Source organism: Sorex fumeus, unplaced genomic scaffold, assembly GCF_029834395.1.
Source record: "Sorex fumeus unplaced genomic scaffold, SorFum_2.1 ptg000007l, whole genome shotgun sequence".
Taxonomy (NCBI): domain Eukaryota; kingdom Metazoa; phylum Chordata; class Mammalia; order Eulipotyphla; family Soricidae; genus Sorex; species Sorex fumeus.
In genome coordinates this window covers 38172862-38200464 of record NW_026606064.1, presented here as the reverse complement: position 1 = coordinate 38200464, position 27603 = coordinate 38172862, and the positions used below count along the sequence as shown (strand labels likewise).

Genomic DNA, 27603 nt, shown 5'->3' with positions numbered 1-27603 from the left:
TTACAGCTCGTCGTCGTACTCCTTGGGGGGACAGACGGCAACCACCAGGTCAATCCAGTCCTGTGGGGAGAGGCTCAGTGACTCCGGGCAAACTCAGGGACCTGCTCCTGACACCCCACTTCCACTCCTGGGCGCCAGGGCCTGGCCCAAACCCCCGAGGCCTTCTTCCCATGGGAGGGGGTCTCCGAGGGGCTGGAGGGCCTAGTTTGGGGGTGGGGTGGGCCTCCCTGTGGAGTCTCCCAGTCTGGGCAACTTTCCCATCTCTGGGCCTTCAGAACCCCGAAGACCAGGGCTGCCGGGCCTGGAGCAAGACTGAACCCCAATATGCTGAACTGTGGACCAGAGGCAGGCGGCCACTTCCAGAAGCACATGAAGTTTCTTAAAACTGGGCCTTGGACTGGAACAACAGCACAGCAGGTAGGGCATTTGCCTTGCACACAGTTGACCCGGGTTCAATTCCCAGCATCCCATATGGTTCCCTGAGCACTGCCACGAGTAATTCCTGAGTGCAGAGCCAGGAGTTAACCCCTGTGCATTGCCGGGTGTGACCCAAAAAGCAAAAAACAAAACAAAACAAAAACAACTGGGCCTCCAGGACTCTGGGAAAGGTCCTGGGAAATGGCAAGTTTAATACCATCCTTGGATGCACAGCCAGTCAGGGACCTTCTGGCCTCGCTGTGGTCCTGACTCCCCTCATCACTGCCACCCACTGGGGCTCCCTCCTGGGCCCTCCTGGGCCGGGCTGCAGCCCATAAAAAGAATGCGAGCTCTCACTAAGCCTCTCCCCCAGGTCATGACTTCTGACGCTGAGCTGCAGTCTTCCCCCTGAAAACCTCCCTCTCTCCCTCCATGCACTCCAGTCTCCCGGAGCTCCCTCGAGCCCTGGCACAGCCCTCAGATCAGCAGACACAGTCAACGTGTTACCCGCAAGTCTTCTCTGGTCCATATCCTTTCATGAGGGTCCCAGGCCCAGCCGCTCGGCTTCCTCGGCTCTGAACTTAATACCTCAGGCTCGGCTGCCTGCACACAGTTGCACAGGTTGTGCACTGCACAGCACAAGTGGTCACCACGCACACCGGCACCTGTGCAGTGCTGACCTGATCTTGCTGGGAGGCTCCCACAGCCTCACTTCCACTCTGGGTCCTCGAGTGCTGGGAAGGGTTCTAGCAACCCCAAGCACTCTTTGCACTCCTGTCCCATATACCTTGAAGTTTTTTTTTTTTTTTCCTCCCCAAAGGTGGTTTGCCAGATCCAGCCTTTGGAATCTGTCTTTTTTTTTTTTTTGACTCAAAGTCAGAAATGCACATTTGCTCTCTCGGTTCCATCTTTTCCAATCATGACCCTGGACAGGATGGGGAGTTTTGGGTGTCTCCCAGAAGCTGACCTGGGAGAAGGCCCACCGACCAGAAGGCACAGCAGAGAGGCCGGGGGGCGGGTAGGGGAGGTGGGCAGGAAGGTGGGGCTACGGGGGGGATCTGGACTCACCCCCTGATTCCAGGCCTTCTGCAGGGTGGCCTCTGCCTCCGCCAGGGTATAATCTGTCACGATCTTGCCATTGATGGCCATGACCTCGTCCCCCTTCACGATGCCGCCTGCGGGGAGACGAGGCCCGTCAGCTACTGGGGCTTGGCAAAAAGTGCTCGCTGGTGTAGCTTCCAGAAGGCCCGAGCCTGGACTTGAGGGGTCCTCCCTGTCCCATGGGCTCGAGAAGCAGGAAACAACCCACCAGTTCACCCGAAGGCCACTTCCTCGGTGGGGGGGTTAGACTCAGATGGGAATGCACATGGGAGGCCCCAGATTTGAGCCTAGGCACCACCTGACCCCTGAGCACCACCAGGGGTGGGCCTGGGGGCTCTGGCACTGTTGGGGCGACTCCCAGGGCCCTGGAGCACTGCTGGGCCGAGCAGCACAGAAGAGTGGGGCTGACCCAGCAGGCTGCATGGGGAGCTGGGCAGGAAGGGGTTATCAGCTCAGCAGCTCTGTTCCCGTCGGTGGGTGGGCACCCCCAGACTTCCCACCCCCACTCCTCGGAGCTCTCTGCAGACCGTCCATCCCCACTGTTGTCTGCTCAGGCTCGTGTGAGTCAGGGAGCCTCCGAGGCGGAGGGTTGCATCCCCACAGGTCCCACAGGTGCAGGCCGGGACCCAGAGTACGCACTTAGGGTGCAGGGATGGGGCCTTTCTGGGCCACTGATGGCCACGCTCACTGGGGAGCTGCTGGCTTTCCAGAACCCTCCGCAGCCCACCAGCAGGGCGCTGATCCACTGACCGTGCCGCTCTGCTGCTCCGCCCTCGTACACGGCCGAGACGACCACCTTCCCGATTGGGGAGTCCACGCCACCTTCCAGGGCCAGGTCTAAGGCCCCCTCCTGGGCAGAGAGAGAGGGGCCTGAGGGAGCTGGGTGGACAGTGGCCGGCGGGCACCAGGGCCCTGCTCGTCTGACAGGAGAGCTCAAGGCTGATGGCAGCGCCTCTGCCAGAGACCAGGGCCCGGCACGGTCCCACCACAGGCGGGGCACCCCACAGATCTGAGGGGTCCCCCCCCAAATCAGCTAGACAGTAGGAGAAGGGGCCCAGGGCGGGAGGGCCGGGTGGAGAGGCGCAGAGGGCGCAGGTACCTTCTTAATGCGCAGCAGCCGGACGTCCTTCCCGATGATCTGCCCGGGGGTGAACTAGAGGGAGAGAGGGGGGCTCGTCCACCTGAGGGATACGGTGGGCAGGCTGGGAGGGAAGCCACCTCTTGGGGGTCACCGGGGCCCCAACAGTTCACACGCCCAAGAGCCATGGATCCTCAAGTGTCTGGGGAACATGTGGGCACACACACACACACACACACACACACACAGTCATACATCCCCAGTGTGAGGACCAGGCGATAACATCCCTGGAAACACAGCACCCTCAATTCACAGTTCAGTGAGTATGACTGCTAGGAGACACACACACACACACACACACACACACACGTACATAATCACATACACACAAAAACACTCTTACATACACACACACTCCCATATACACACTCTCATAGACATACACACTCACATGTTCACTCACACACATACACACTCACTCATATACATCATACATACACACTCCCATATATACACACTCACATATATACATACACACGTTCACTCACAAAAAAACCTCATACATACATGCACATACATACACTTGTACATGCATACATAACTTGTATACATATACACATGTTTATTCACACATAAACACTCATATGGACACACAAGTACTTGCACACGCATACACTTGTGCACACATGTACTAGTGCACACATATACGTACGCTCACACACATACATTTTACACACACATACACATGTTTATTCACACACATAAACAGACATACACACGTACTTGCAGACACATGTACTTAAACACACATACACACACTTGTACACACATACATATACACTAGCACACATGCATTCATACATACACATGCACACACATGCACACATGTCCTACCATATAGTTGACACAGGAGGGAGTCTTCAGTACAAAGAGTCAGGGGGATTTCCAGAATTCCTGCACCCCCACCCCCTCTCCAGGTTGCCCCTGGACCCCAGTGCACTCCAATGTAGTGCACTGTGCCCCCTCACCCAACTCTGGGGACTGCTCCCCAGGGGCAGGCATTCTCTCTCACCATGGAGTAAGGGTCAAAGTTTTCTTCGTATTTCCGGAAATCCTGGAAGCAAAGGGAGGGGTGAGGGCTACAGAACCAAGCCCCGAAGGGCACTGCCAGATGAGTGCAGGGAGGACAGCATGAAGCGGGTGGAGATGGGGGTGAGGCTGGGGGCTTCAGAGAGGAGGCCGGCAGCCCCAGTAGCCAGAGCACCCCAGCAGGGGAGAAGCAGGAAGCCAGGAAGCCAGGGAGGCATTTGGGGACCCTGCCCACTCTGCCCGGTCTAGGGGGTGCCCGTGGCTGGAAGGGGCATCCTCACACTGCCAGGTGGTCCAGACAGGCACAGCCTCCTTGCTGGGGTATCTCCTGCCCACCGCCTCAGGTCTTTTAAGCTCTGCCCTCATTTCCCTGCATGCTCATGCTAGTCGGGGCTGACTCTGGAGGTGAAGTTCAACTTACGTCTCCCCAAACTCGGACCCCATGGACCGACAACTCTTCTCAAGAAGCTCTGGGGTGGGCGGAGGGGAACCAGTGAATAGAGGTTAAGGGACAAGGCATGAATTAAAAAGGGGGTTGGTCACCCAAAAGGAGAGAGAGAACACAGGGGATTGCCCTGCCACAGAGGCAGGGGGGGATGGGGGGATGGGGGTGGGGGGATATTATCCATGGTGGTGGAAAATGGGCACTGGTGGAGGGATGGGTATCTGATCATTGTATAATCGAAACCCAAGCACAAAAAATTGTAAATCTACAACTGTAAAAAAAAAAAAAAGAAACAAACAAAAAAAATTTTAAAAAAAAGAAACAACAAAAAAAAGGGGGGTTGGCGCTCTGTGCTTTCAGGGCCCAGAATCATTCACACCTCCCCGAAAGGTCAGAGGGCTCTGCTGGGGTGGGGGCGGGGAGACCACACAGCTCTGCTGTCAACTGGTTTGTGGGGCGAGGGTGGAGGGACGGGAATCAGCACAAGATGAAGATGTGGTGGGTGGGAAACGGGAGCGGGAAGCTAGAAGGAGCCACTGTGGCGAGGGGGGGGGGGAGCCGGGGCCAAGGGGCCAGGCCGGACAATGTGAGGGCCACACAGCGTGGGCTTGAGCCCCTGGAGACAAGGGGGCGAAGAAGGAGGTCCAGGAGGTGGGGGTCACGGGCCTTGCTGGACTGAGTGACGCAGCTCCCAAGGCTACGCCGGGAGCAAGTGGCCGGTCCCGGGTGGCCCCAGCAGGCAGCAGCCTGGGTCTCGGCCCTCAGCATCTGCATCCCAGCATCTGCATCGCTGGCCCTCCCCTCTCCTCACGCACCACCACTTCCCAAACAAAGCCTGAGGTTCTTCTCTTTTTTTGTGGGGGGGGGGGGCGGGGGCACACCTGGCAGAGCTCAGGGGCTACTCCCGGTGTAGTGCTCAGGGGTCATTCCCGATGATGCTAGGGGGCTGTGCAGTGCTGAGGATCGAAGGTGGGGCTCCTTTCTGCAGAGCTGCTCTGCAGAGTTCTCTCTCTGGCCTTGAATCAGGGGTTCTCTCACCAGCTCAGAGGCCGCCCCCTTGTGGGTCACTTGAGGAGTGGGCGCAGGGCTGGTCAGGAGGGATGGCTCAGGGGTTGCTGTTCCTTCTAGGATATGCAGCAGTGACCTTCTAGGAGCCCTGGCTCAGGGCGAGCCTTGGGGCATGGTCTGCATCTTGTGTGTGCTAGAAGTGGCACCTACAAGCCCTCACAGCTGGTGGGCACTTCTCGGGATCCCCAGCCTCCCCCGCTCCCCACAGAGAGACTGAGGGGATGTTGGCATCTAAGGTCACCCAGTTCCAGGTCGTGGACAGGGGCTGGACTCCCAGTCTCAGCTCTGAGCCTCCTCACCTCCCACCCTTTCTCCCTTAGGGTGTGGTGCCCCAAACCCCAAACCCCAAATCCTTGAATGTCTAGTTGACAATCATTATAAATCACCATAAACTGTCTTGCCTGCAGCCAACTCCAGCATGATCCCCAGAAACACATCTCGGCCCCTGAGCCTTGTGACCCCTGAGCATTGAGCCAAGAGTGCCCTCAAGCCCCAATCCTCAAAAGAAAAACCACACACACACACACACACACACACACACACACACACATCACAGTTGCATGAATTAAGGGTGGGAGGAATACAGAGGCCCTTATACGCCCACCGAGGAGCACACAGCCCTCTGGACCCGGATCCAGCACCTGTTTCCAAATCTCTCTGCATCCGTTTCCCATCCAGTGGGGCAACAGGGAGGGGAGGGGGCGGAGATCATGAGACCTTTGAAATGGCTTGAGCCAGCTTAGCCTTCAGGAGCTGCCCTCTGTTGCTGCCAGGGCTGGGCTGGGAGCAGCCTCTCAGGTAGCCCCTCATGGACAGCCCCCGAGGGTGATCAGAGGGACCCAGGTTCAGAGGGGAAGCTGCAGGATGACCCTCTCTCGGCGTGTCCGGTGTCAGCTCCTTGGACCTCCCCCTCAGAGGTGACAGAAGAAGCTGCTAGCCCCATACCCCTCACAGGCTGGCCAGGAGTGCCCTGGACAGACAGACGGAGGGTGGGGGTGCTGGGGTAAGTGGGGAGAGGGCTGGGTCAGGCCACCCTTTCCTTCCCTCTTAGGGCTGGAGCAGGGGCCTCTCAGGGTTTTGGGGACCCTCCTGCTTGCTCATCTTAGAACAAACATCAGCCAGAGAGGTGAGCCCCAGGGCTCCTGCCACTCACCCACGTGGCATGAAGCCCTCCCCACCCTCTAGTCCAAGGCAGCGGGGGACATGGCTGGGGTCAGAGGAACCCCAGAAAGTAATGCTTTTCCTTAGAACCAACTGGTGTTTCCCAAGAAAGCCATCAAAGAGGGAGGGGAGGGGTGTTCCACAGCACACGAGGGATGGGGGTTTACTTGTCTGAACGCCGTCTGATAAACCACCATCCGCTTCAGCATCTCCTGGGGCTGCAGGCAGGAAACAACAGCGCCACCCGTGACTCAGGTCTCGCCTGCCCCCTGCTGCCAGCCCTGCCACATGCCGCCCCAAACACACATGGAAACTCCTGCAGTTCTAGTTCAGCGCACGCCACCCTTGTCATCCGTCAGCCCGAGCGCACAGCAGGGACGCATTGGACGGGGTCACAGGCAACAGCAGGGCAGCTAAAGCCCCAAATAAGTATCTGTCTGACACCTGGACGGGGTTCGCTAGGAAAGGGATAAACATTCTGGCACGTTCCTTCCTATGGGAAGTGGAAGGTAAGTGCCACTAGATGGGGCACACAGGAGTCCGGGTGACCGGGGTGGGCCCTTCCCTTCCAGGAGCATAGTGCCCACTTGGCAGTCCTGGTGGGGTGATCTGGGGGCTACCTCTGCTGTGTCCAGGTCTCTATCTTGGAATCTGGATTACACAGTGAGTGTGGACTCAGCCCTGGGAAGCTCAGGGACCCTGGCTAAGCCTCAGCTTCCTTGAGCATTACACGGAGGGAACGTTGTCACCAAACAGTTGGGAGAACACACAGAGCTGGACAGACTCAGCTCTCCATGAGTCTTTGTATCAGTGGCGCAACCACTGCTAGGTTAAACTGTGGCTGCTGCGACCACCACTAAGTTACACTGTGGACCACCACTAAGTTACAATGTGGCTGCCAATAAACACGCTAAGTTACAATGTGACAGCCGACCATCACTAAGTTACACCTTGGCTGCCCACTAAGTTACAGGGTGGCTCTGGACCACTGCTAAGTTACATTGTGGCTGCCAATGACCACACTAAGTTACACTGTGACTACCAACCATCACTAAGTTACACTGTGGCTGCCCACTGCTAAATTACATTGTGGTTGCTGCCACCACCTCTAAGTTACACTGTGGCTGTATCATGGGGTGCCGGGCTGCCGGGTCCAGATGAGCAGCAGTCCCTCTAGTCATGCTCACACCCACCCAACCCTGAGGCCGCGGAGAAGTCCAGGAGCCCACGCCTTGTCCACACTTGTACCCTTCCTCTCTCCTGGGTCAACAGCACCCAGGGGAGACGGTCCTCGTCTGTTTCCTTGGCGATGGCCTGGGAGTGGGGGGAGGTGGACCCACCCCCAGGCTTACCAGGACCTCGGCTTTCACTGGGTGCCGGTAGATGAAGTTGGGCTCCTGGTGGACCATGACGGGTTTGGAGATGGTGGACACGCCAGGCCCCCGAGGAGGCTGTGGGCTTGGGCAAAAGGTCTGCAGGGGTTCAGGGTGGAGAGACCCAAATGAGGAGGGGGGGCGTCTAGCGAGGCATCTTGACATGCAAATTCACACCATCAACATGCAGGGTGGTATGGTCCCTGCACCTGCGCAAGCCTCCATATGTGATCTCAGGCAGAGGACAGAGAAGGCCACGGGCCACTGCATAGGCTCTCAGGCCACAGCAACCAATGGAGGGCTTGGAGAACAGAGCTGGTGACCTGGAGGCTGAGGGCAGCTTGGTGACTCCGAGCACACTCAGAGGCTCCCTCACTGGCCTGGTGCTGCCCAGCCTCCTCCCTCCCTCAGGCCATGCCTGGACAGCACATGCAGGTCCCAGAGGCTGGTGGCTGAGACCCAGCTGATTGGCACCTGAGACACAGGTGTCCCTCTGCTTGGCTCAGACACCCTGGTTCATGTTGAGTAAACGGGTCAGAAGGGTAGAAGGGGTCCTTCCCCGAACCCTTCCTGGTGCCCCTGACTGCTGAGCATCTTGGTTTAACACTGCCTCCCCATGCCCTCCCGCCCCGCCCCCTGTGAGCTTCTCCACCCTCCACTGCAGGCTTATGCCTCATGCCTTCTCTCCCCTTATACATTCTCTCCAAAATGCCAGGTTTTGGTGCCTTGATTTTTCGGTTTGGGGACCCAGAGGTGCTCAGGAATTATTCTGGGTGGTGCTTGAGAGACCACTGTGGCGCCAGGGAACACACCAGGGCTGGCAGCACACTTGCAAAGCAAGCAGCCTACCTTTGCAACTTATTGGAACTTATGGTTCCAATAAGTAACACTTATTGGAACTTATTCACACTCTCTTATTCACACACTCTTCTCTCCTTCTGCCCCACCTGCTTAGGCCTTAGCTTAGGTATCACCATCTCCCTCCTCTGAGCCTCACTCCTCACAGCACACAGCACTTTTGTTTTCCTTTTCCCATAGGGATAGTTTGCTGCTGATGTGCCTCACTTCCCTACCAGATGGACTCAGGCAGGGGCTGGGTTGCCCACTTGCCAAGGTTTTCCAGGAGAGTGGCTGGCACAGAATAGATAGATGCGCATGAAACGTCTCAAATGAATACCTGCATGGCTCAACAGGACATTGGGCCATCGATGGGTAGCTACGGCACCTAGAATCTGGCAGGTGCCGTGTGACTGGACAGGTCTTTAGCCAGCAGTAGTATACTCCCATCCACTCCACACCCTAGGCCTGTTGGTGGTTGGACTGGCTATGCAAACGTGACATGGAGGCTTTTGCTACAGCTCTGGAAAACAACTCACCAATGGCACACAGGAGGGGGTCAGGCAGGGCAGTGGTACAAGGGTCAAAGGGCTGGTGCAGGCGGGAGGAAGCAAAGCTAAACGGTAGCCCCCAACTTTGCCCCCTGCACCAGGAACAAGCCTGGACCTGAGGGTCTTTCAGATATTTAGGGTCCAGTACTTCAGATGCCCCAGGTTTGAAAGGGGTCTTCACTCACTCTATGCTAATGGGAAATGAACGGCGAGACTTTCATGATTCATCAAGGAATCCTCAAGGAATCTGAGAACATGGGTCCCAGTGTTGAAGTTTCATCCTACCCCAAAGACTTTCAGTTTACCTCAAGCCTTTGTTTGCTGTGCCACCCAAATTTTCTTGGACCTGAATCTGCCACTGATCATGTCCACTGTGCCTGCCATAGTTTTAACCTAGAATGGGCTCACGCAATATGTTCTCTGCTTCTCCTAAAGAGGTGGGTGCCATGAACATTTCCATTTTTTCCAAGGAAGACACCCAGGCTCGGATAAAATGCGGTGGCACCAGCCCAGAGCTCTCCAGCCATTTTGTGTCCCAGCCAGGATGGGAACCCCAGGGATTCCATCTTGACCACTCTATGGTCCCTCCTATGCCCTTTCCCCCGTTTAGTATAACATCCCTCAAGGCTCCCACAGATCTTTTACTCTACAGAGATGCTTCCACCTTCCCACGAGCACCTCCTCACCCTCACTCCACTTAGACTATGCTGATTTGGCGGGGAGGTTTGGGTCACACTTGACAGTGCTCACGAGACCATATGCAGAGCCAGGGATTGATGCATGCAAGTCAAGGGCCTCAATACCCACATCCTGTGCTGATTTTATAGCTGAATCCTGCCTGGTCCCTTGCCTGTCCTTCAGATGGCAAAGCCTGGGCCAGACAGGGCTGCAGATTCCCTCTGCATCCCTCACAAGGTGGGTCATGGCTCTGTGCACTAGGGCTCACTCAGTGAAGCTGGTGTGGCTGGGTTCTGGGGCAAAGAGGCTTCTCCCTATCCCTACAGCTGATGCAGAACCCCACTGCAGGCTCAAGAAAATCCTTGGAACTCCCTGCAGGAGGCTGCAGTCCTGTGGGCATCTGACATTTTCTTCACTTGCACTTGATTCCCATAGCACTCCTGCATGAGCTGAGACCATCCAAGGTTTGCTCTTGATGCAGAAACTTCAGGTGGGGAAGGTTGATTAGCAATAGCACAGCGGTAGGGTGTTCGCCTTACAAGCGGTCAACATGGCCGACCCAAGTTTGATTCCTCCGCCCCTCTCGGAGAGCCCGGCAAGCTACCGAGAGTATTTGATATGCCAAACACAGTAACAACAAAATCTCCAATGGAGACGTTATTGGGCCCGCTCGAGCAAATCGACGATCAACGGGAGGGCCTTTTTAAAAAAAAAAAAGAATAAAAAAATTAAGGTGGAGTTCATGCCCAATTCAATCAGCTAATCAGTGGCTGAATAAATAGCTGTACCCCTACAAAAAAAAATCAAAACAAAACAAAACAAAGAAATAAAAAAAATTAAAAAACACTGATCTGAGACCACTGGCTACCCTCGGCTCAAGTCCTCTAATCACCCACCTCCCCTCAACTCCCCTCACCCCCAGGAGACCCACTTGATAAACTGCTTTAGAACTGACTCCAGCCAAGCCCCAGGGAGCAGGGGGATAGGTGTCTTCCTCTCCATGAGGTCAAAGTTCCATGGCTTCCTTTCAAATTAGTGCTCATGAAACAGTCATTGGGTTAAGAACAATTAAAAACAAATGTCTTTTTAAAAAAAAAAAAAGAAAGAAAGAAAAATCACTGTTCTGTCTCCTTACAGGAAAGAAAATTTTCTGTAGTGTTTAAATAATAAATTTCAAGACTTCTAGGAAATTTGCAGTTGGAAGTTGGAAGTTAGCAAGTTTCTGCCTACTGTACACTAAAAGCCAACGTCATTGGTTAGTACCATAGAAAGTGGTGCTGTCTATGCTGGAGATAGTACAGTGGGCGGGGTGCTTGCTTTGCACACAGCTTACCTGGAATTTGATCCCTGGTACTACATATAGTCCACTGTGCCCTCTGGGAGTGAGCCCTGAGGGCAGAGCCAGGGGTAATCCCTGAGCACTGCTGGGTATGTCCCCAAAACAAAAAAGAAAGAAAAAAGAAAATAGCACTGACGTTGGACAGTGTTATCACTTCATTTATAGAGCCCAAGATTACTCCCCCTTTTTTGATATGTATGTGGGGGGGGGGGAAGTGGTGCCCAGGGGACCGTGAGGTGCTGGGAATTGAACCTGGAGCTACCACATGAAAACTATGCATCCCAGCCCTGCAAGCCCTCTCCCTGGTTGAGACCCTTTCCCCCCCTTTTTCACCCAGTTAAAGTTGGGGTTGATTTCCCATATTTAAGACTTTAAGGCTCTCACAAACTGAGCCTTGCAGGTACTACACTGCAAGTGACCAGCAGAGGAGTGAAGAGAGCTCTGGACACCGTCACTCTTCCTAGTTATCTCCGTAATTCACCCTAAAACACAGCACTGCAAAACCAGCAGAAACCATGCACATGCAGGAATGCGCGCGTACACACGTGCGCGCAAACATACACACACAGAGGGCGTGGCACACGGAAGCCCTGCCCCCAACATGCATAGGAGTAGGGGGCGTGGCGTGCAGAAGCCCGTCCCCTCCCAGCATGCTCTCTCCGGTGGTACCTTTGCCGTGGGCGGTGGGAAGCTGCGTTCAGGGACTGGGGAGTTGATGGGCTTCCCGCCGTGGTTCCTGGCCTCCCAGTCCTCTGTGGGGTTGCCCATATCCCCCGTGCGGAAGGTGTGGCTGCCCAGAGCCTCCTCCAGGGCCGAGGGCAGTGGACGGGTGGGTGTGAGGTCTTGTGTGGGGATGGATGGTGGGGGCGGAATGGGGATAGGGGGCGGCGTGTGCTGCACCCAGGGGGAGGAGGAGGTGGTCGCGCGCCCAGATGCGGGCAGGAGAGGGGGCGCAGGGATCTTGGCGGGCGGGTTGGAGGGGGGCGGGTGGGGCATCACAGGCAAGGCCGAGGACGTCTTGGGGGGATAGTAGAACATGTCTAAGGGGATGTCATCCAGGTCGGTGGTGTGGAGGTGCAGCCCGCCTGCGAAGCGCTTCAGGGGCGGGACCAGGGGAGACACAGAAGGCGGGGGAGGTGGGGGCCCCGTGGGCATCTGTTGGGGGGTGGGAGTTTTCAAGGAAGTTCTGTCACTGACTGGAGCACAGAAGCACTTTTCTGCCCTGTGTCTCTTGGTGCTGGAAACTCTCTGCCCTCCCAGACAGTTCTAGAGAGTGAGTGGCACGGGTCTGCCAGCTGGTACCCAGCTAACCCTTAGTGGGCAGCTGGGAGGGAGGGCCCATGGCAGGAGGGTTGCAAGTTATGCCATATATGGGCCTCAAGTAAGGGGCTCCTAATATTAACTATCTAAACTGGGACACACTTGCCAGAAAAGGGGAGACCGGCCCAGGCACCAGCACCATAGACCTAACTGGGGCTGACTCAAAGGGCTGGACCTTCATGAAGGGTCAATCTGGAGACTCGCCCAGGAGAACAGCTATTTCCCCAGAGCCAGGTCAGGCAGTGGCCACTTTGCCTCCTCTGTGGTCCCCCAGGTGGGCGTTGGTGAAGGCCAGGGTGGGAAGAAGGTGTGTTACCTCTGGGATCTCATTCTCAGCAGAGGAGATCTGCTCGAGTCGCGTCTGACACAGCCTTTCCACCCAGTACTGAATCTTTTCTGATTCCTCAAGGTCTTCCCGCTCTGTCTCTGACACCTGGGGCCCCAGGCCGGTGTGTAAAGGAGACAAAGGGTGCACTCACGTCACGGTGGGCCATGGGAGCACACCCCCTCAGGTGTGGGAACTGAAGGGGAGAGGGTGTCGGCACTTCACTGCATTTGCAGGCAAAGTATGAGCTTGTGGATTATTGCACAGGATTAGCTGGCCCCAAACCCTTAGGGTCTGGGGATCCTCCAAAAAGGGGTCATTTGGTAGAGTCTTCCATGAGGATAACTTGACTCTCCCCAACCCTCTTCCAGGCTGCCTTGTCCCTGTGAGGCGTAGGTTTGATCTTATATTTAATTGTGTCACTAATTTGTTCCTAATGCCAGACCTAATTCACTTCACATATTCCAGGACTCCTCTGATTTCATAATCTAATCAGCTTGGCATTCTGATTCACAGCAGCATTAAAGGCAAGCAGAAGCAACACTATCTCCAACAGCTGGGAGTGAAGGTCACCCATTCATCTAGAACATAGGAATTAGTGTTCAGGGTTGCTTTGGGCAGTGTTGGAAGGGGAACCCTCAGATACATTCCAGCCTAAGACATACCCTGTATCGATAGCTGTGCCCCAGACTCTTAGCCTGATTGAGGAATAGCTTCAGCCCCTGCCTGCATCAAGGGGTTCATCTCATTTATTTAAAACTTTTTGTTTGTTTTTCGTTTTTGGGCCACACCGGCAACACGCAGGGTTGCTCCTGGCTCTTCACTCAAGAACTATGGGGATGCTGAGGATAGAACCCAAATCAGCCGCATGCAAGGAAAGCACCTGACCCGCTTTGACTATCGTTATGGCCCCAAGGGGTTCATCTCATAACCAGCCCCTCAGAGGACAGGCAGCCTGGGAGAACCTAGCCTGGGACCTCAGAGAGGTCACTTCATCTGAGAAGCAGGTGGGGGCCAATTTCACTGCTTCTGTCCAGAGGGGTTTGCCCTGAGCTGTCATGCCACCCACTCACAGCTATCCAGCAGGTTGAGAGGTCTCAGCAAGGGCTCCAGTCTGAAGGGGATAAGGCTAAAGGTCCAGCCTTGGGATTCTACCTGGCACCCAGGTGTGTGGAGGGCTAACCTTAGGCCTAAGTGGGGCACAGGGGTTGGCCTCAGACTCATACTAGAGCCAGGAGGAGGCTGTTTCCATCTCAAACATGCACTGAAACCAGCATCTCAGATGAGACTGGCAAGGGGGTGACCTCACTCTGCAGACTGGGTGGCCCATCACTGGACCTTGGGATCTGTTTGGGGAGGACAACTCCCAGCTGCTCCACCAGGGGAGCGATGGGGAGCGAGCAAACCCTGTCCCAGGGAATCCGCCTCTCTCCGTGGACGGGTCACCTACCTCCTGAGCTAGCCGGTTGATCTTCAACTGTTTCTCCTTTTCCAACATTTCCTCTTTCTCTTTGTAAAGCTTTTGCTCAAACTCCAGCTCCTTCTTATTCTTTCTCAACTCCTGGAGGCTGTCGTACTTGGCTTTCTTCTTCTCCTTCCCTCTCTGAGCAGGTGTGGCATTGTTCACATGGCAACAGTTACAAGGCAGTGCCGGCACGGTGCAACACACATGGCATGTGACCCTCACACACAACCAGGCCGCTGGCTCCTGCGGTGCCCCGGCCCCTCACAGAGTGGGCAGCATGTTCTTTTTGTCAGCCAGCAGCACTCACTTTCCAGCTCACTGACTAGTTGTGTGACCTCTCAGCAAAGTTCTTCTCAAGGCTTGACTCACTTCATCTCCCGAATGGGAAAAATACCTGCCCTGCAGGCTTGCCATTTTTAACCAACAAAGCATTGTCTATGAGGGGCTAGAGCAATAGTATAATGGGTAGGGCGTTTGTCTTGCATGCTGCCGACCCAGTTCAATTATTCCCAGCATCCCATATGGTCTCCCGAGCACCTCCAGGAGTAATTCCTGAGTGCAGAGCCAAGAGTAACCCCTGAGCATCGCCGGGTGTGACCCAAAAAGCAAAACAAAAACAAAAACAAAACAAAGAAAAAGCCCAAAGTATTGTCTATGAAAGAGCTAGTAAACGTCAAAAATATTTTATGAATAAAAGGCATTGTATTTACTTCCTACTGTCTGAACAATGATGTCTCCATCATCTGGATGTTCAGACACCACAGATGATAGTATCCTTGGGACTCTAGAAACCAGGCAAACCTCATTGGTACTGATCCTTTTAGTCTCAGGGAGGGGGGTGGAGCCAGCCTCAGCACCAGGGATAAGAGGGTTTGCCAGGAGGCTTAAGCTCCTAACAATTTCATCCTAAGGGATCCAAACCCATCAACCACTAGGGTCAGGCCTGAGAACTAAGGACTAAGAAGCCTCAGTACTGGAATGTGAGAGGATGGCCTGACTTTTCACTGACCATCAGGATTTGAGGGGATTTGGGGGGGGAGATATGAGACAAACAGGCTGGTTACTCTCCTGTTGGAACTGAACAAAGCCTGCTTTCCCAGATACTTCTACTATGGGGCTGCAGGGAAATTCAGGCAGTAGGGAAGGGAAAGAATGGACACTAGTGGACACAGACTGCTTCTATGCCCAGGATGGCTGGCAATGGACTCCTAGGGAGGCATTCTCCCCATTGTTTTTGATGAAGGCACTCAGAGAGGCAAAGCCCCTTGCCAAAGGTCAAACATCTAGTCAGTGGTGGTAACAAGATTCAAACTCATCACTTATAGATTCTATTGTGCCCGCTGAGCCAGGGGACCTGGGCTCTGGGTAGGGAGAGTGTCACAAACACACACACACAGATATACACAAACACAGGGAAGTCAGAGCTAGCACTCAGGCAAGGGGACAGCAGAGACAGTCCACACTTTGGGAGTTCTTGAGGAAGAAGAAAGCCACGTGTTCACTGAGCTTACCCCAGGGTTCATGCTTTTTCCTGGCACCTGCTCCCAGGATTCTAGACTCACCCCTGTATCCACAGCCAGGAATGAAGAACTAAGTTCTCAGCAGTGGATACACATTGCATTGTCCGGAGCTGGAGGGACATGCTAGGCCATGATGGGTTCATGCCCACATCATCCCACTTCCCTGCCTCAAGACACCCCGTGTAGAGAATATATTTGGAGATGACCCCCTACTCTGGGAGGGATCAAGGAGCTGCTTGAGAACATGGTTCTGTTGCTTCAGCACCCTGCTCATTCTCTCCCGTGGTTGTTCCCTAGACTCCCTGCCCTCAATCCCAGGAAGAGCCCCAACAATTCTGCTCAGCGGCAGCATCTGAACATACGTTCCTGGCTACCCAGGTAGAAAGGGACCATCTGAGTTGTTAAAATCCCCGCCAGAGCCCACCTGTCAGAGCCAGAGATGCTGGTGGGGGCGGGGAGGGGGGGGACGACACAGGAATGCCATTACTTCTGCTCCATCTCCAAGAAGGAGGCTTCTGCTTACAGTGGCAGAAGGGGCAGCTATCTCTCAGCTTTGCCTCCTGAGTGCAGACTGGCCCCTTTTGGGCAGTTTCCTAGCTGTGCAGGAACTTGTCTTCTCGCCAAACTGCGGGAGTCTCTAAGCTGCACTAGTCCAGTCGTTGGCTCCAGCAGTGCTGGCCGTAGGGCTTAGGCAGACCATGATTTCTCCTGTGGGCCCAGGTTTTATGAGGTCACGGGCCAGAGATCTTGGGCCCTAGAGGGACTACAGCAATAGAAAGCATTGGGTCTTTACTTCTCAATTAGAGGAATTGTATGCATGGGCAGTCATGGCCACCAAGAGGGTTTTACTTGGGGACTTGGTGACCCAGCTGCCTGCAGGAACTGTTGGTACCTTTTCAGATCCAGCTCAGAAGCAGGACTCTGCTGTCCTCTCAGCTGCTGGTTAAACCCATGGCAGATACACCTGCCCATCTGCATTAGGGTTTTCGAGCGCCAGTGTGTAGGTGTATGAAGGTGGAAACTAATGGTCTGGACTGAGAAGAGGTGCTTGGAGGCTGTGCTCTTGCTTCTACCAAAAAGCAAATTTTCTCCCTTTGGAAAAGGAAATAACAATTCAAAGCACCAGGGTCTTTTTTGGACTAAGTGAACTTAATGAGTAGGGGAATAAAGTTCAGTTTTCAAGAGGCATAATTTCTGATGCTCTGTGTGTATGTGTGTGTAGGGGGGGGGAGGTTGGGGGAGGGTGCACACACACATGTGTATATGTGAAGGAGACTCTAGTTCTTTCACATGCACCTAGTTATAAGTGCCTGGAGAAGCTTTACCTACTTAGGTCCTTTGATTCTTTGATTCTTTTTACCCCTTTCTTTTCTTTTCTTTTTGGGGGGTTCCACACCTGATGATGCACAGGGGTTACTCCTGGCTCTGCACTCAGGAATTACTCCTGGCGGTGCTCAGGGGACCATATGGGATGCTGGGAATCGAACCCGGGTTGGCCATGTGCAAGGCAAACGCCCTACCTGCTGTGCTATCACTCCAGCCCCTTTTCTTTCCTTTTTGGACCATACCTGGCAGTCCTTGGGGCTTACTCCTGACTTTGCACACAGGAATCACTCCTGGGATGGGGGGCTTGGGAGACTAGACAGGGTGCCAGGATTAAATCTGGGTCAGTCGTGAGCGAGGCACGCATCTCATCAGCTGTACTATCTTCCCAGCCCTCTTTGACTTTCTTTCTAGCAAAATTCTGAGTGTGATCCATCCTCCTGGAGTCCTAAATAGAGATAGCATATAGAGAATAATAAATCTAACTAAAGAAGATGTCCTAAGTCACAGAGCTAGCCTGGGAAGGAATGGACAGTCACATGAAATCCTCTTCTTTCTGTGACGACACTCTGGCACCATGCAAAGGCATCTCCTGAGGTCTCTGACCTGAGTTTTACCCAGTGCCACACAAGTCCCATCTCTTATCCCGAGTAATAAAATCTACCTTTTCAGGAACAGCACTGCCACCTGATATCCCAATAACATGGTGTTAGAGAAAAGGGATGGATTTGTTCACACATCAGATATTTCCATTTTATAGACAGGGAGAAAAAATCTATCACTGGAGGTGGCTCAAAGGGCCGGGTGCAAGGCTATGCATGTGGGAGTCCCAGGTTTAGACCCTGGTACAGCATGATGCACTGAGCACTGCTGGGTGCATCTACCACATGAAAAGCAATAAAATCAAGCAATTAAAGATCATAAGGGTCAACCACATACCAGGACTTTGGTTTCTGGGGGCAACCATCCTGCCTAAAAGAGCCAATTGATGAATAACAGAAATTCATTCACCCAGATTTATGCCGGTGCCAGATTTCCAAATATCAGAGTCATCGCAAATGCCCAATCTGCAAACACGAACAGCTGCATTTTCATAATCAAATGCCAAAGTGATTTAGGAAGAAAAAGGACAAGCGGGAGTTTTATGGGGCCTGGAAATAGGATAATGAGATTTGGAGAGAAAATTTGAGGCCCCAGAGAGCAGGGAAATGGCATCCTCGAGGTCACAGGCAAGGCTGTTTCTCAGACGGAGGGGGCTGGCGAGGCGATTGCCCACCCGAGGCGGCACCAGCCCCAGCCCACCCGCCCCTCCCTGGCAGCCTATCTGTTCTGGAGACCAGCTCTGTACTCAGCCCACCTCATACGTCACTGTCTGACCTTGGCTGGGGCTGGGGCTTCTGGTTCGACTCAACAGAGAAACAGAGCAGAAGCCTCCTGCCTGCCTCTGTCCTGCTCCATGCCCACTGGAGCTTGTGCCTGACAGTCCCTAGGGTTCTCTCGCAGTGAACACGTTGCCTCCTGCCCTGGAACTCAGCCTGACAGGGAGGCACAGACAGAGCTCCTCACCCCAGGGGATAGGCTGCATTTCACAGCGTCGGTTTGACAGGAAAAGAAACGGGAGTTTGGGAAAGGCGAGAATCCACAGCACACTCCACCAGGTGCCCCGTCCTACCTTCCGGATGCTGGGGAATTTGCCATCATAACGATAAAACCACCCAAAGGCTGGAGAACAGAGAACACAGGCCAGAGTGACAAGATTCCTTAGCTCAGCCCGGTGTCCGTGGGCTGCGCAGAGGCGGGGGCCCAACAGCAAAACGGCGCCCTTAGTCCAACTCTCCACTTACCTGGCCTCCCCCCAGGGTGTCAAGCAGGCCCACAAGCACCTGGGAAAGGCTCTGGGCCACCCCCTGCTGCCTCTCGCCAAGACACTGGCATCAGCGGTCAGTGGGTGCCAGGGTCACAGTTAAAACTCAGTGTGGCAGGAGAAGCGGCTGTAGGTGACCCCCCACGAGGCCCAGCTGAAAGCTAGCCAGGTGCCCCCAGACTCACATGGGGCCTCCCCATTCGTTTAGGAGCTGGAAGGAGACGAAGGGGCTGCTGAGAGCATCTGCAGGATTCAAACAGGTCGTCCTCCCAGGCAGGCCGCAACCTCGGCTTCCATGTGGGACAACCAGGTGCTGGCCGGTCTGCTCGGGGCTGGACATCTCAGGCAGCAGTAGGCAGAGCCTCTCCCCAGCAAAGCACCCCCGCCCCCCCCCCCCCCGGTCTGGGTCAGAGAAGCTGGACGCCAATGCAGTTTGATAGGGCTAGGGTGCGAACCCCACTCTGCCAGGGCCAGCGGGATGGCTTAAACCAGTGTCCCTCAACCCTTTTCTGATCAGGATCCTCTTCCGGCCTGGTTTCCTTCCTTCCCCGTACTCGACTGCCTGCCCCCCTAGTTTCGGGCCATGCCCCCTCTGCCCATTTGATGGTCTTCTTGGAATGTCCTGGGAGTGGGCCACAGCTAGTAAACACTGGCTTAAATCATTACCTGCTCACAACCAACCTGAGTCCCCAAACACAACTCTGAAAGCTACCTGCTGCACCAAACCCCCTTATTTGCTGGATCTTGGGGGAGCTATAGGGTGACCTAGGGGATAGGGATATTCTAGAGCACCAAAGAAGCAACTTGGGTTAAGTGGGACTAAATGATTTGACAACTGGAACGTCAGTCCAGTCCTGAGACCTGACCTCAAGGATTTTTGGTTTTTTTTTTTTTTTGGAGGGGGGGTGTATACTGACTGTGTTCAGGAATCCCTCCGGGAGGGACTTGGGGGTCAAACGTGAGTTGGCCTTGAGTGAGGCCAGCGCCTTAGCCTGCTGTGCTACCTCTCTGGCCCCTGTCCTCGAGGTTTGGTGTGAGGCTTGGAGGGGCTCCCCAGGCTCCGGAGGCCCCCCCTGAGGTCACGGACTGGCAGGAGGAGGTGCGCAAGGCAAGCAGAGCAGCCAGGAAGGGCATGAGGCGAGGCGGGGTGGCAAACCTGCTTTCCCCGCTCCTTTGGGCCTGCGGGCTGGTGCTCTGGCAGTGCTCGCGCGGGTTCACCATCTACCCGGAAAAAAGGAGGAAACTGGTCAGCCCAGAGGAAGGGGAGAGAGCAGGAGGCCAGAGGTGCTTCCCGAGATGCTGGGGCCTGTTCCCAGCTGGCTCCGTGAGAGGTCAGGGATAGGAATAGGGCACAGAAGCCCTGCACCAAGGTTTCTCACTCTGGGAGGGGACACACGGTGCTTTCAACCTGGGTGGCTTTCACTGCTCCATCTGTAAAATGGGCAAAGGGCGGGGACTCCTGCTTTGGTGGCTGCCCAAGAAGCCCTGGGCAGGGCGCTCAGGGGAAATGGCAGCAATTCAGTGAGAGCAGGGGACTGTCTCATGGGCTTGCCGGCAGGGAGGACGCAGAGAGGCCCCTGCCTGCTTCTGTCCACCCAGGGAGGGAGCCCCAATGCCCCGATGGAGTTGCACGGCCAGCAGCACATGGCGGTGGGGATCCCAAGGAGGTGACAAGGTCCCGGGGGTTTGTGGAAGCACCAGCTTAGGTGGTTCCAAGCACCTGGGTTTTGGCTCAGCTGACCATCTACTCCAGTGGCTCCCAACCTGCCCTCCAGCCTCCTGGAGCCCCTGACGGTGGCCTGTGAATGCGCAGTGAGCTGCTTCTTAGTATTTGCAAGTTTTCCTTAGAACTCGCCCTCTGACCTGGGGAGGAGCTGGGAGGGCAGTGCCTGGAAGGTGGGCTCCACATATAACGCCTCAGCCGTGGGGCATCCCTGCCTTCCTGCTAACAGATGGGCCCACTTAATAAATCACGGAGAATACACATGATTGCTTATTCGCTTAGCAGGGAAAAAAAAACTCCGCTTCCACACCATGGGGCTGACTCATGGAAGAGGGATCATGGAAGGGGTCTTGGATGGGAAGGGGAGCTGGAAATCTCTCATTTCTGGCTCTGAGCTTTAACAAACACCCCCAATATCACTTTAGGAAAGAAGGCCCCCTTTTTTGGGAGGGGGGCTTTCTGAAAGTTTATCTTGGGCTTGAGGGCTCGGTGGAATGTTGGGGTTCTGCTGGGTGGGTCTGATAGTGGGAACCCCTGGGATAGGGATCTGGAGGGGGCAGGTAGCCACTGTCTTGGTTAGCAGTGGCTTCATTCTGTAGTAAGAGATGCTCCAAGCTCTTTCCTATCTATCCAGGAAGTGTGAGATCCACTAACAGGCCTGGATATCAGAGTCAAATAAAACCTATCAGCTACGGACCTGTGGTCAGGGCACAGATGGCTTTTGGTGGGGCTGGACTGAACCAGTACCTCGAGACTAGATCCCAGCAAAGAGACGTGAATGGGGCCAGCTCAGAGGCCTTGGGGCAGTTCCTGACTTAGCTCCAAGTTAAAATGGAGCCACGGGTGCTGATGGTGATGGAGATGGAGCTGCTAGCTCAGGCCAGGAGATAGCTGTCAGCCCCCTCCTCCCCCCACTTCACTGGGGTCCCCAAGAAAGCACTTTCATCCTGAAAAAGGGAACGTTCTTGCTCCTTCTATTAAAAAAGCTTCGTGTGTTTCAGAATCTCTCAATAAGCAGCGAGCTAAAGAAAGGGTTTTTATTGTCTAACATTCCTGAGGAGCTGTGTGCTCTGACGCCAATGCCCCGTGTCTAGGCAGGGACTCAATTGACGAAGATTACTTTCATGAGAAGCAATTAAAATCGATTTCTCTCCCGTGGGAGCTCTGATTTCACTCGCAACAGCAAATTAGCTCTCTGTGTAAGACACAGATTATTCACTAGGAATTGAGCTCCAGTCCCATCCTCAGCTCATGCCCACGGTCCTGGGGGAGGCTGTTGAGAGGGCGCTTTGTCCTGCACGGGGCCCTGGGCAGATGCTACAGCCCCTTGTGCGCTGCACCTGGGAGGTGGACCCGTCCACATGCTCCCCACTGACCAGGCTGATGCCCTCGAGTGACCAGTGCTTGAGTTCTACCCAGAGTTGGAGTCAGAGCTATGCGGATTCCATCCGAGGACCCCAAATGCATCCCACACTGCAGAGCTGGGAAACTTTGCTTCTTGGGTGGGAGATTCACCCCCTCCCTGCAGTTCCCACATCAGCTGAGCACAGTCAGCTGGTGCAGAACCTGTTCCACACTGAGTACAACTCAGGACTGTTTCCAAGAGGCAAAGGCACAACCAGGCAACCTGGGTGTGACCCCCGCAGCCTCCTAAGCAGTCAGGCTCCTGCCCCCTGCACTAGCCCACTCACCAAGCTCCAGCTCCCCTCCTCTTGCCCTGGGGGTGTGAGCTGCCCTTTGATGAGCTGTCCTGGGGGTTGGGGTGAGAGGGGGTGAGCAAGGGAGAGCAGTGTGGGAGAGTGTGCTGCCACTGGAGGGCATGGCACAGGGCAGATAAGGGGGGATGGGAGATAGCACAGGGCAGATAAGGGGAGAGATGGGGGATGGCACAGGGCAGATAAGGGGGATGGGGGATGGTACAGGGCAGATAAGGGGGGATGGGAGATGGTACAGGGCAGATAAGGGGGGAGGTGGGGAATGGCACAGGGCAGATGAAGGCAGGCACAGAATGGTCAATGTTGGCACCTGGGAGGGCCCTCACTCTTCTCCTCACTCAGATCTGGAAGTGGGGTGACCTAGTCCTGGCACAGGGACGCAGGTAATGGGGCTCTTCCGGGAAGTGCTTGCCCAGAGCCCCTGCAGGTGGCCCCCCTGTGATATACCCTCGCACGGACTCTTCCTCCCTGCCAAAGCTCCTTCCTGTGCCAGGGCGGGGTCTGCCCGCTGGAGGGTGTTTCAGGAGGGAGAAGTGAGTAGTGGGTCCCTAGGCCAGGGAAGGCTCACAGTGCCCCAGCCCCACCCGGGGCCCTGGCCGGCACCTGGCAGCCCCTCCATGAGGGTGATGATGTCAGAGCGCCGGGCATGCTTCACCTGAAGAGGGTGGGGGCAGCAGAGAGACCAGCACCTCTGCCTGGACCCCTGACCCCGAGCCCCAGAAGGCGGAAGCCCCCCCCCCCCCGCCAGTCATGTCACTTACATTTTGGCTTGCGAAGGGGGACGGGGTGCACCTCGGCAGTGACGGTCTTGGGCGAGAGCAGCTGCTCCTTGGAGCCCCAGTCTTCTTCCCACTGCTTCTTAAACTTCTCTTCATCCTCCATGATCCTGAAATAAGATTCCCACGCCTGTGGGTGAAGGGAAAGCCTTGGCAGGCCCGCCCCCTCTGCCTGCTGGGAAGCCCCCGAAAAGCCAGGACAGGGAACTGAGGCTCGGCACGATCACCTATAAATGGGGCAGGAGTGCCACCCTAGCACCCTGGCAAGACCCAAGTTGCCAAGGTTATGGGCTTTCCTGGGTGAGGAGGCAGCTACAGATAAAAGGGAGTCCCCCATCCAGCACCCCTGACCTCACACCGTCACACACACACACACACACACACACACACACACACACACACACACACACACACGGACTCACTGCTCCATCTCCTTCCGGTATCGCTCATTTTCCTCTGCTGCCTTCTGGGCAATTTCCTTCTTCCTTCTGAAACACAAAGACAGACAAGCCTGAGTGCACCTAGGGGTGAGACCTACTTCGAGAAAGGTGCTCCCCAGCACTTCCCAGCTCCCTCCCAACTTGGCCTGGACAAGGTCTAGGTGCTGGCTAGCAAAGTCGGGAGCCCAGACTCATATGTGACTTAGGAGTCGGAAGCCAAGACTCATGTGTGACTTTGGGGGACACAGCTGGGTGGGTCAGCATGGGTCTCCTTCAAATATCCACCCTCAAAACATAAGATTAATGGCAGGCAGGAGACAGATGTGCCCTGCACGATGACACCAGGCCCCTGCAGGTCAGAGATGCTCATCAGGCCCCAGGGCAGTGGGCTGGGGACAGGAGGTGGGAATGGGGGGGGGGGGGGGGCTTCTCACAGTGGCTCTCCTGGCTAACAGCCCCTGTCGTCAGTAGCCAGGTGAGCCCAGTCCACTGGAGGAGAACCTGCCCCCGGCCCAGGGATCTGAGCAGGGGAAGGTTATCACCACAGACAGAAGGAAAGATCACGCAAGCGCGCGCGCGCGCGTGTGTGTGTGTGTGTGTGTGTGTGTGTGTGACCATGCCTGAGGTTTAACCCCTCTGAGTCTCATCTCCTAGTCTGTCAATGAGTTCATCCACCATCCACCTCCCAGAGCTACTGTGAAAATCAAGCTATGTGACACTAACGAGGCCCTCACACGATGCCAACCGCATGGTGGGACCCCAACACAGGGCACTCACTGCTCACTGTAGGGACCCAGTCTGGTAGAGACATAGGCCATGGGAGCCGGAGGTCTTGCACCACCCTCCGATCTCCATCAAGCCCACTGGCCTGAGGGTGGGCCTGGAGGGGTGTGGGGAGGAGGAAGCCGGCTGGGGCACGGTGGGCAGAAAGCAGGCAGGAGGGAGAGGACAAGTGCGAGCGGGGAAGGGGTGTCGGGGCCGCCCACTCACTGCCGCTCCATCTCCTGCTGCTCCTGCAGGATCTTGTTGGACTCCATGGCCAAGTGCTTCTGCATCAAGAGCTCCTGCCGCTGCAGCTCGCGCTGCCGTACCTCTGCCTGCCGCTCTCGGTCCGTCATGAACAGCTCCCGGCCCTGGCGGGGATGGACGTGGAGAGGCCCCTTGCTCAGTCCCTGAGGGAACTGTCACAGCCTTGGAGACCAAGATGCAGTTGTTTTTTTTTAGCATTGTTCCCCTACCACCATCCCTACTGAGTCAGGCACGGGGTGGGGGGCGGGGGGGTCTCCTGTTCACCCAAACCTCAGCCCGCTTCACTCTGTTTTATCTTTAGGGAGTAAGGCCCAGAGGCCTTTCCCAGACACTTATGACAGAAAGCAGAGGACTGAGAGGCTGGGGCCAAGGTCAGAGTTCAGAGGTCATGCCCCCTCCCAACACCCCCTTCCCTCCTCCCGCCTCCCACAGTCCATTCTCACTTACAGCTCCAGCCACGATGGAAATGGTCAGGCTGCGACTACTCTTTAGTACGTTCACAGCCTGAAAGACAAGAAAGAACAAACAGGTGGTCAGCGAAAGCCTGACAGAGAGAGCAGAAAGTCTCAGAGGCTGTGGGCTGGGAGAAGGGCTGAGAAGAGGAGAGGAGAGATGATCACGGTCAGTGGGTGAGGACCCCCTCTCCCCTCCCCCTGCCCCGCATCACCCCATCGCACCTCTTTGTGGTCCAGGTTGGAGAAGTCGATGCCGTTTACCTCAACGATCTGGTCCCCTGTCTGGTGAAGAAATGCAAAGAGGGTGGATGTGTTTGCTGTCCCTTCTTCATGCACTCAACTGGAGCCAGGGACAGGCAGTAGGTCTTGCCATGGTTATATTTGAACCCTCACAATGCAGTTGAAAACTCTGATGCCCCCCAAACATAGGAATGCCCCCAAAACCTCATATCTGTCACCAGCTGCCAAATATTTTACCCTTAGAAGTTTGCTTCTTCCCCTAAACGCCTGATACTTTAATAAGTCACTTCTGGAAAAAGAAGCCCCTGGATTTCCTATAGAGCAGAAATAGTTACAGAGTCATAGTAATGGTTGATGTTATAGCTTCGTAGCTCATTGATCCCTTACAATGTGCCAGGCAAAATTCTAAGCATATATAATAATCCATTTGACTTATAATGGTCCCAGAAGGAAGATTATCTCTCACCCACCTTCATAGGAGAGAAAACATGCATAGAAACAGGAATTTGTCTAAAGCAATGGTTAAGAGTACTGGCATTAAGTTCCTCCTCTGGAAAGCAAGGATAACGATAGTACCTAATTCTCAGAATTCTTCTGTATTTTGAAAGGCTTAGAACAAAGTCTTTCCAGCAAACACACAGTGAATGCTAACTCTCTGACTATTGTTCGTCTATCCCCAAGCAATGGATCAAACGCTAAAGACCAGAGACTCAACTATCACCGCCTCTGTGAAACCTTCCCTTGGTGGATGAAGAGGAATCAAAAGCCGATACTGATGAGAGAGTATTGGCCAGGAAACCTCCCCATCGGCCCTCCCCATCCCAGCCTGACCCCACACGACACTGGGGCCCTAGCCCAAGGTCACTCACCTCCAGTCCCACCTCAGCTGACAGTGAGCCAGGCTTCACGCTGCTGATGAAGATGCCAGGTTTCTGGACGGGGCCGCTGGAAATGCTGCAAACGAGATGGGAAAGGCAGGTGAGCCCGGCTCTCTGTTGCTGGTCCGGTCCCAGTGTCTTGCCCCCTAAGTGCGTGTGTCTAGGTGCTCCAGCCCCTCAGGACACAGCCCACCCATAAGCACAGGACCAAAGAGCCTCTATTATCTACCGTCCAGCCTCAGTGCCCTACACAGCATGCAGACCACCACTTGTAATCCCTACTTCCCCTTGCCCACCATATTGTTTCTTCTCTCTTGCCAGCTCTTTTCAGGCCTTAAGACTCAAATGCTGGGCTGGGGTGATAGCACAGCGGGTAGGGCATTTGCCTTGCACGTGGCCCAACCCGGGTTCGATTCCCAGCATCCCATAGGGTTGCCCAAGCATGGCCAGGAGTAATTCCTGAGTGCATGAACCAGGAGTAACCCCTTTGCATCGCTGGGTGTGACCCAAAAAGCAAAAAAAAAAAAAAAATGACTCAAATGCTGCATATTTGTAAGGTTTTCGCCAAACTCCTATCTAACTGCCAGGCTTGGCTCCTTCCTTCTCAGTGCTCCAACAGCAAGGATGGTGCTTTCACCATTATTCTCCCCCTGTCCATCAGACATTACTAATCCATTCCAGCACTTCTATACCAAACTTGGATACAGCCTTATCCAGGCTGGACTCTTTTCAAGACTATTCCAGGCAGCCACTACTGATTGGTGACAAAGTATCGACCAGGAAACCTCCCCCTTGGCCCTCCCCATCCCAGAATGTAGCTCCATTAGAGTCCCTGTCACTCTATGTTATAGATACACAATTGGTCTCTCTCTGAGGCTGTAATCCTGAGCAAAGAGAGAATTTTTTTCTTTTTTGGGTCACACCTGGCGATGCACGGGGGTTACTCCTGGCTCTGCACTCAGGAATTACTCCTGGCGGTGCTCAGGGGACCATATGGGATGCTGGGAATTGAACCTGGGTCGGCCGCGTGCAAGGCAAATGCTCTACCGCTGTGCTATTGCTCCAACCCCGACTTTTGATCAGTTATGCTTCGCAGAGAAGTATTGGATAAATGTGAAGTAATGCCAAGAATAACCAAAATCATACTAGCTAATATTAACCTTCCAAGGTGCAGCCCTTTGTCCTTGTCATCTCCTTCCTCCTCTCAACAACCCAGTATGTGGGTATTATCGTCCCCAGGTTCTCTAGAGGCTGAGCCTGGTTCAGTGGCTAGTGTAAGGTTCCCGAGTGCAGAAGTGGCAGTGGCTGTGTCACAGTGGTGCCGAGGTGCTCAAAGAGCCCGGGATGGCCCAGGGCCTGACTGTGATTTCCGGCTGCCTTTGAAGGAAACTCA

The 27603-nt window shown here is 54.9% G+C and overlaps 1 protein-coding gene across 1 annotated transcript in view; it reads right to left on the bottom strand.

The window, feature by feature from the left end:
• USH1C (USH1 protein network component harmonin) overlaps positions 1-27603 on the bottom strand; it is a 44282-nt gene continuing 16679 nt past the window's right edge. The window contains exons 9-25 of the mRNA XM_056137198.1: positions 26202-26286; positions 25315-25374; positions 25085-25141; positions 24599-24741; positions 23591-23656; positions 23154-23278; positions 18763-18812; positions 14233-14385; positions 12774-12890; positions 11807-12292; positions 7712-7831; positions 6527-6577; positions 3669-3710; positions 2618-2671; positions 2269-2368; positions 1486-1592; positions 1-60 (exon numbers count right to left, since the gene is read on the bottom strand). Coding sequence (XP_055993173.1) covers positions 1-60; positions 1486-1592; positions 2269-2368; positions 2618-2671; positions 3669-3710; positions 6527-6577; positions 7712-7831; positions 11807-12292; positions 12774-12890; positions 14233-14385; positions 18763-18812; positions 23154-23278; positions 23591-23656; positions 24599-24741; positions 25085-25141; positions 25315-25374; positions 26202-26286 — 1876 coding nt within the window. The remainder of the gene's footprint in view (positions 61-1485; positions 1593-2268; positions 2369-2617; positions 2672-3668; positions 3711-6526; positions 6578-7711; positions 7832-11806; positions 12293-12773; positions 12891-14232; positions 14386-18762; positions 18813-23153; positions 23279-23590; positions 23657-24598; positions 24742-25084; positions 25142-25314; positions 25375-26201; positions 26287-27603) is intronic.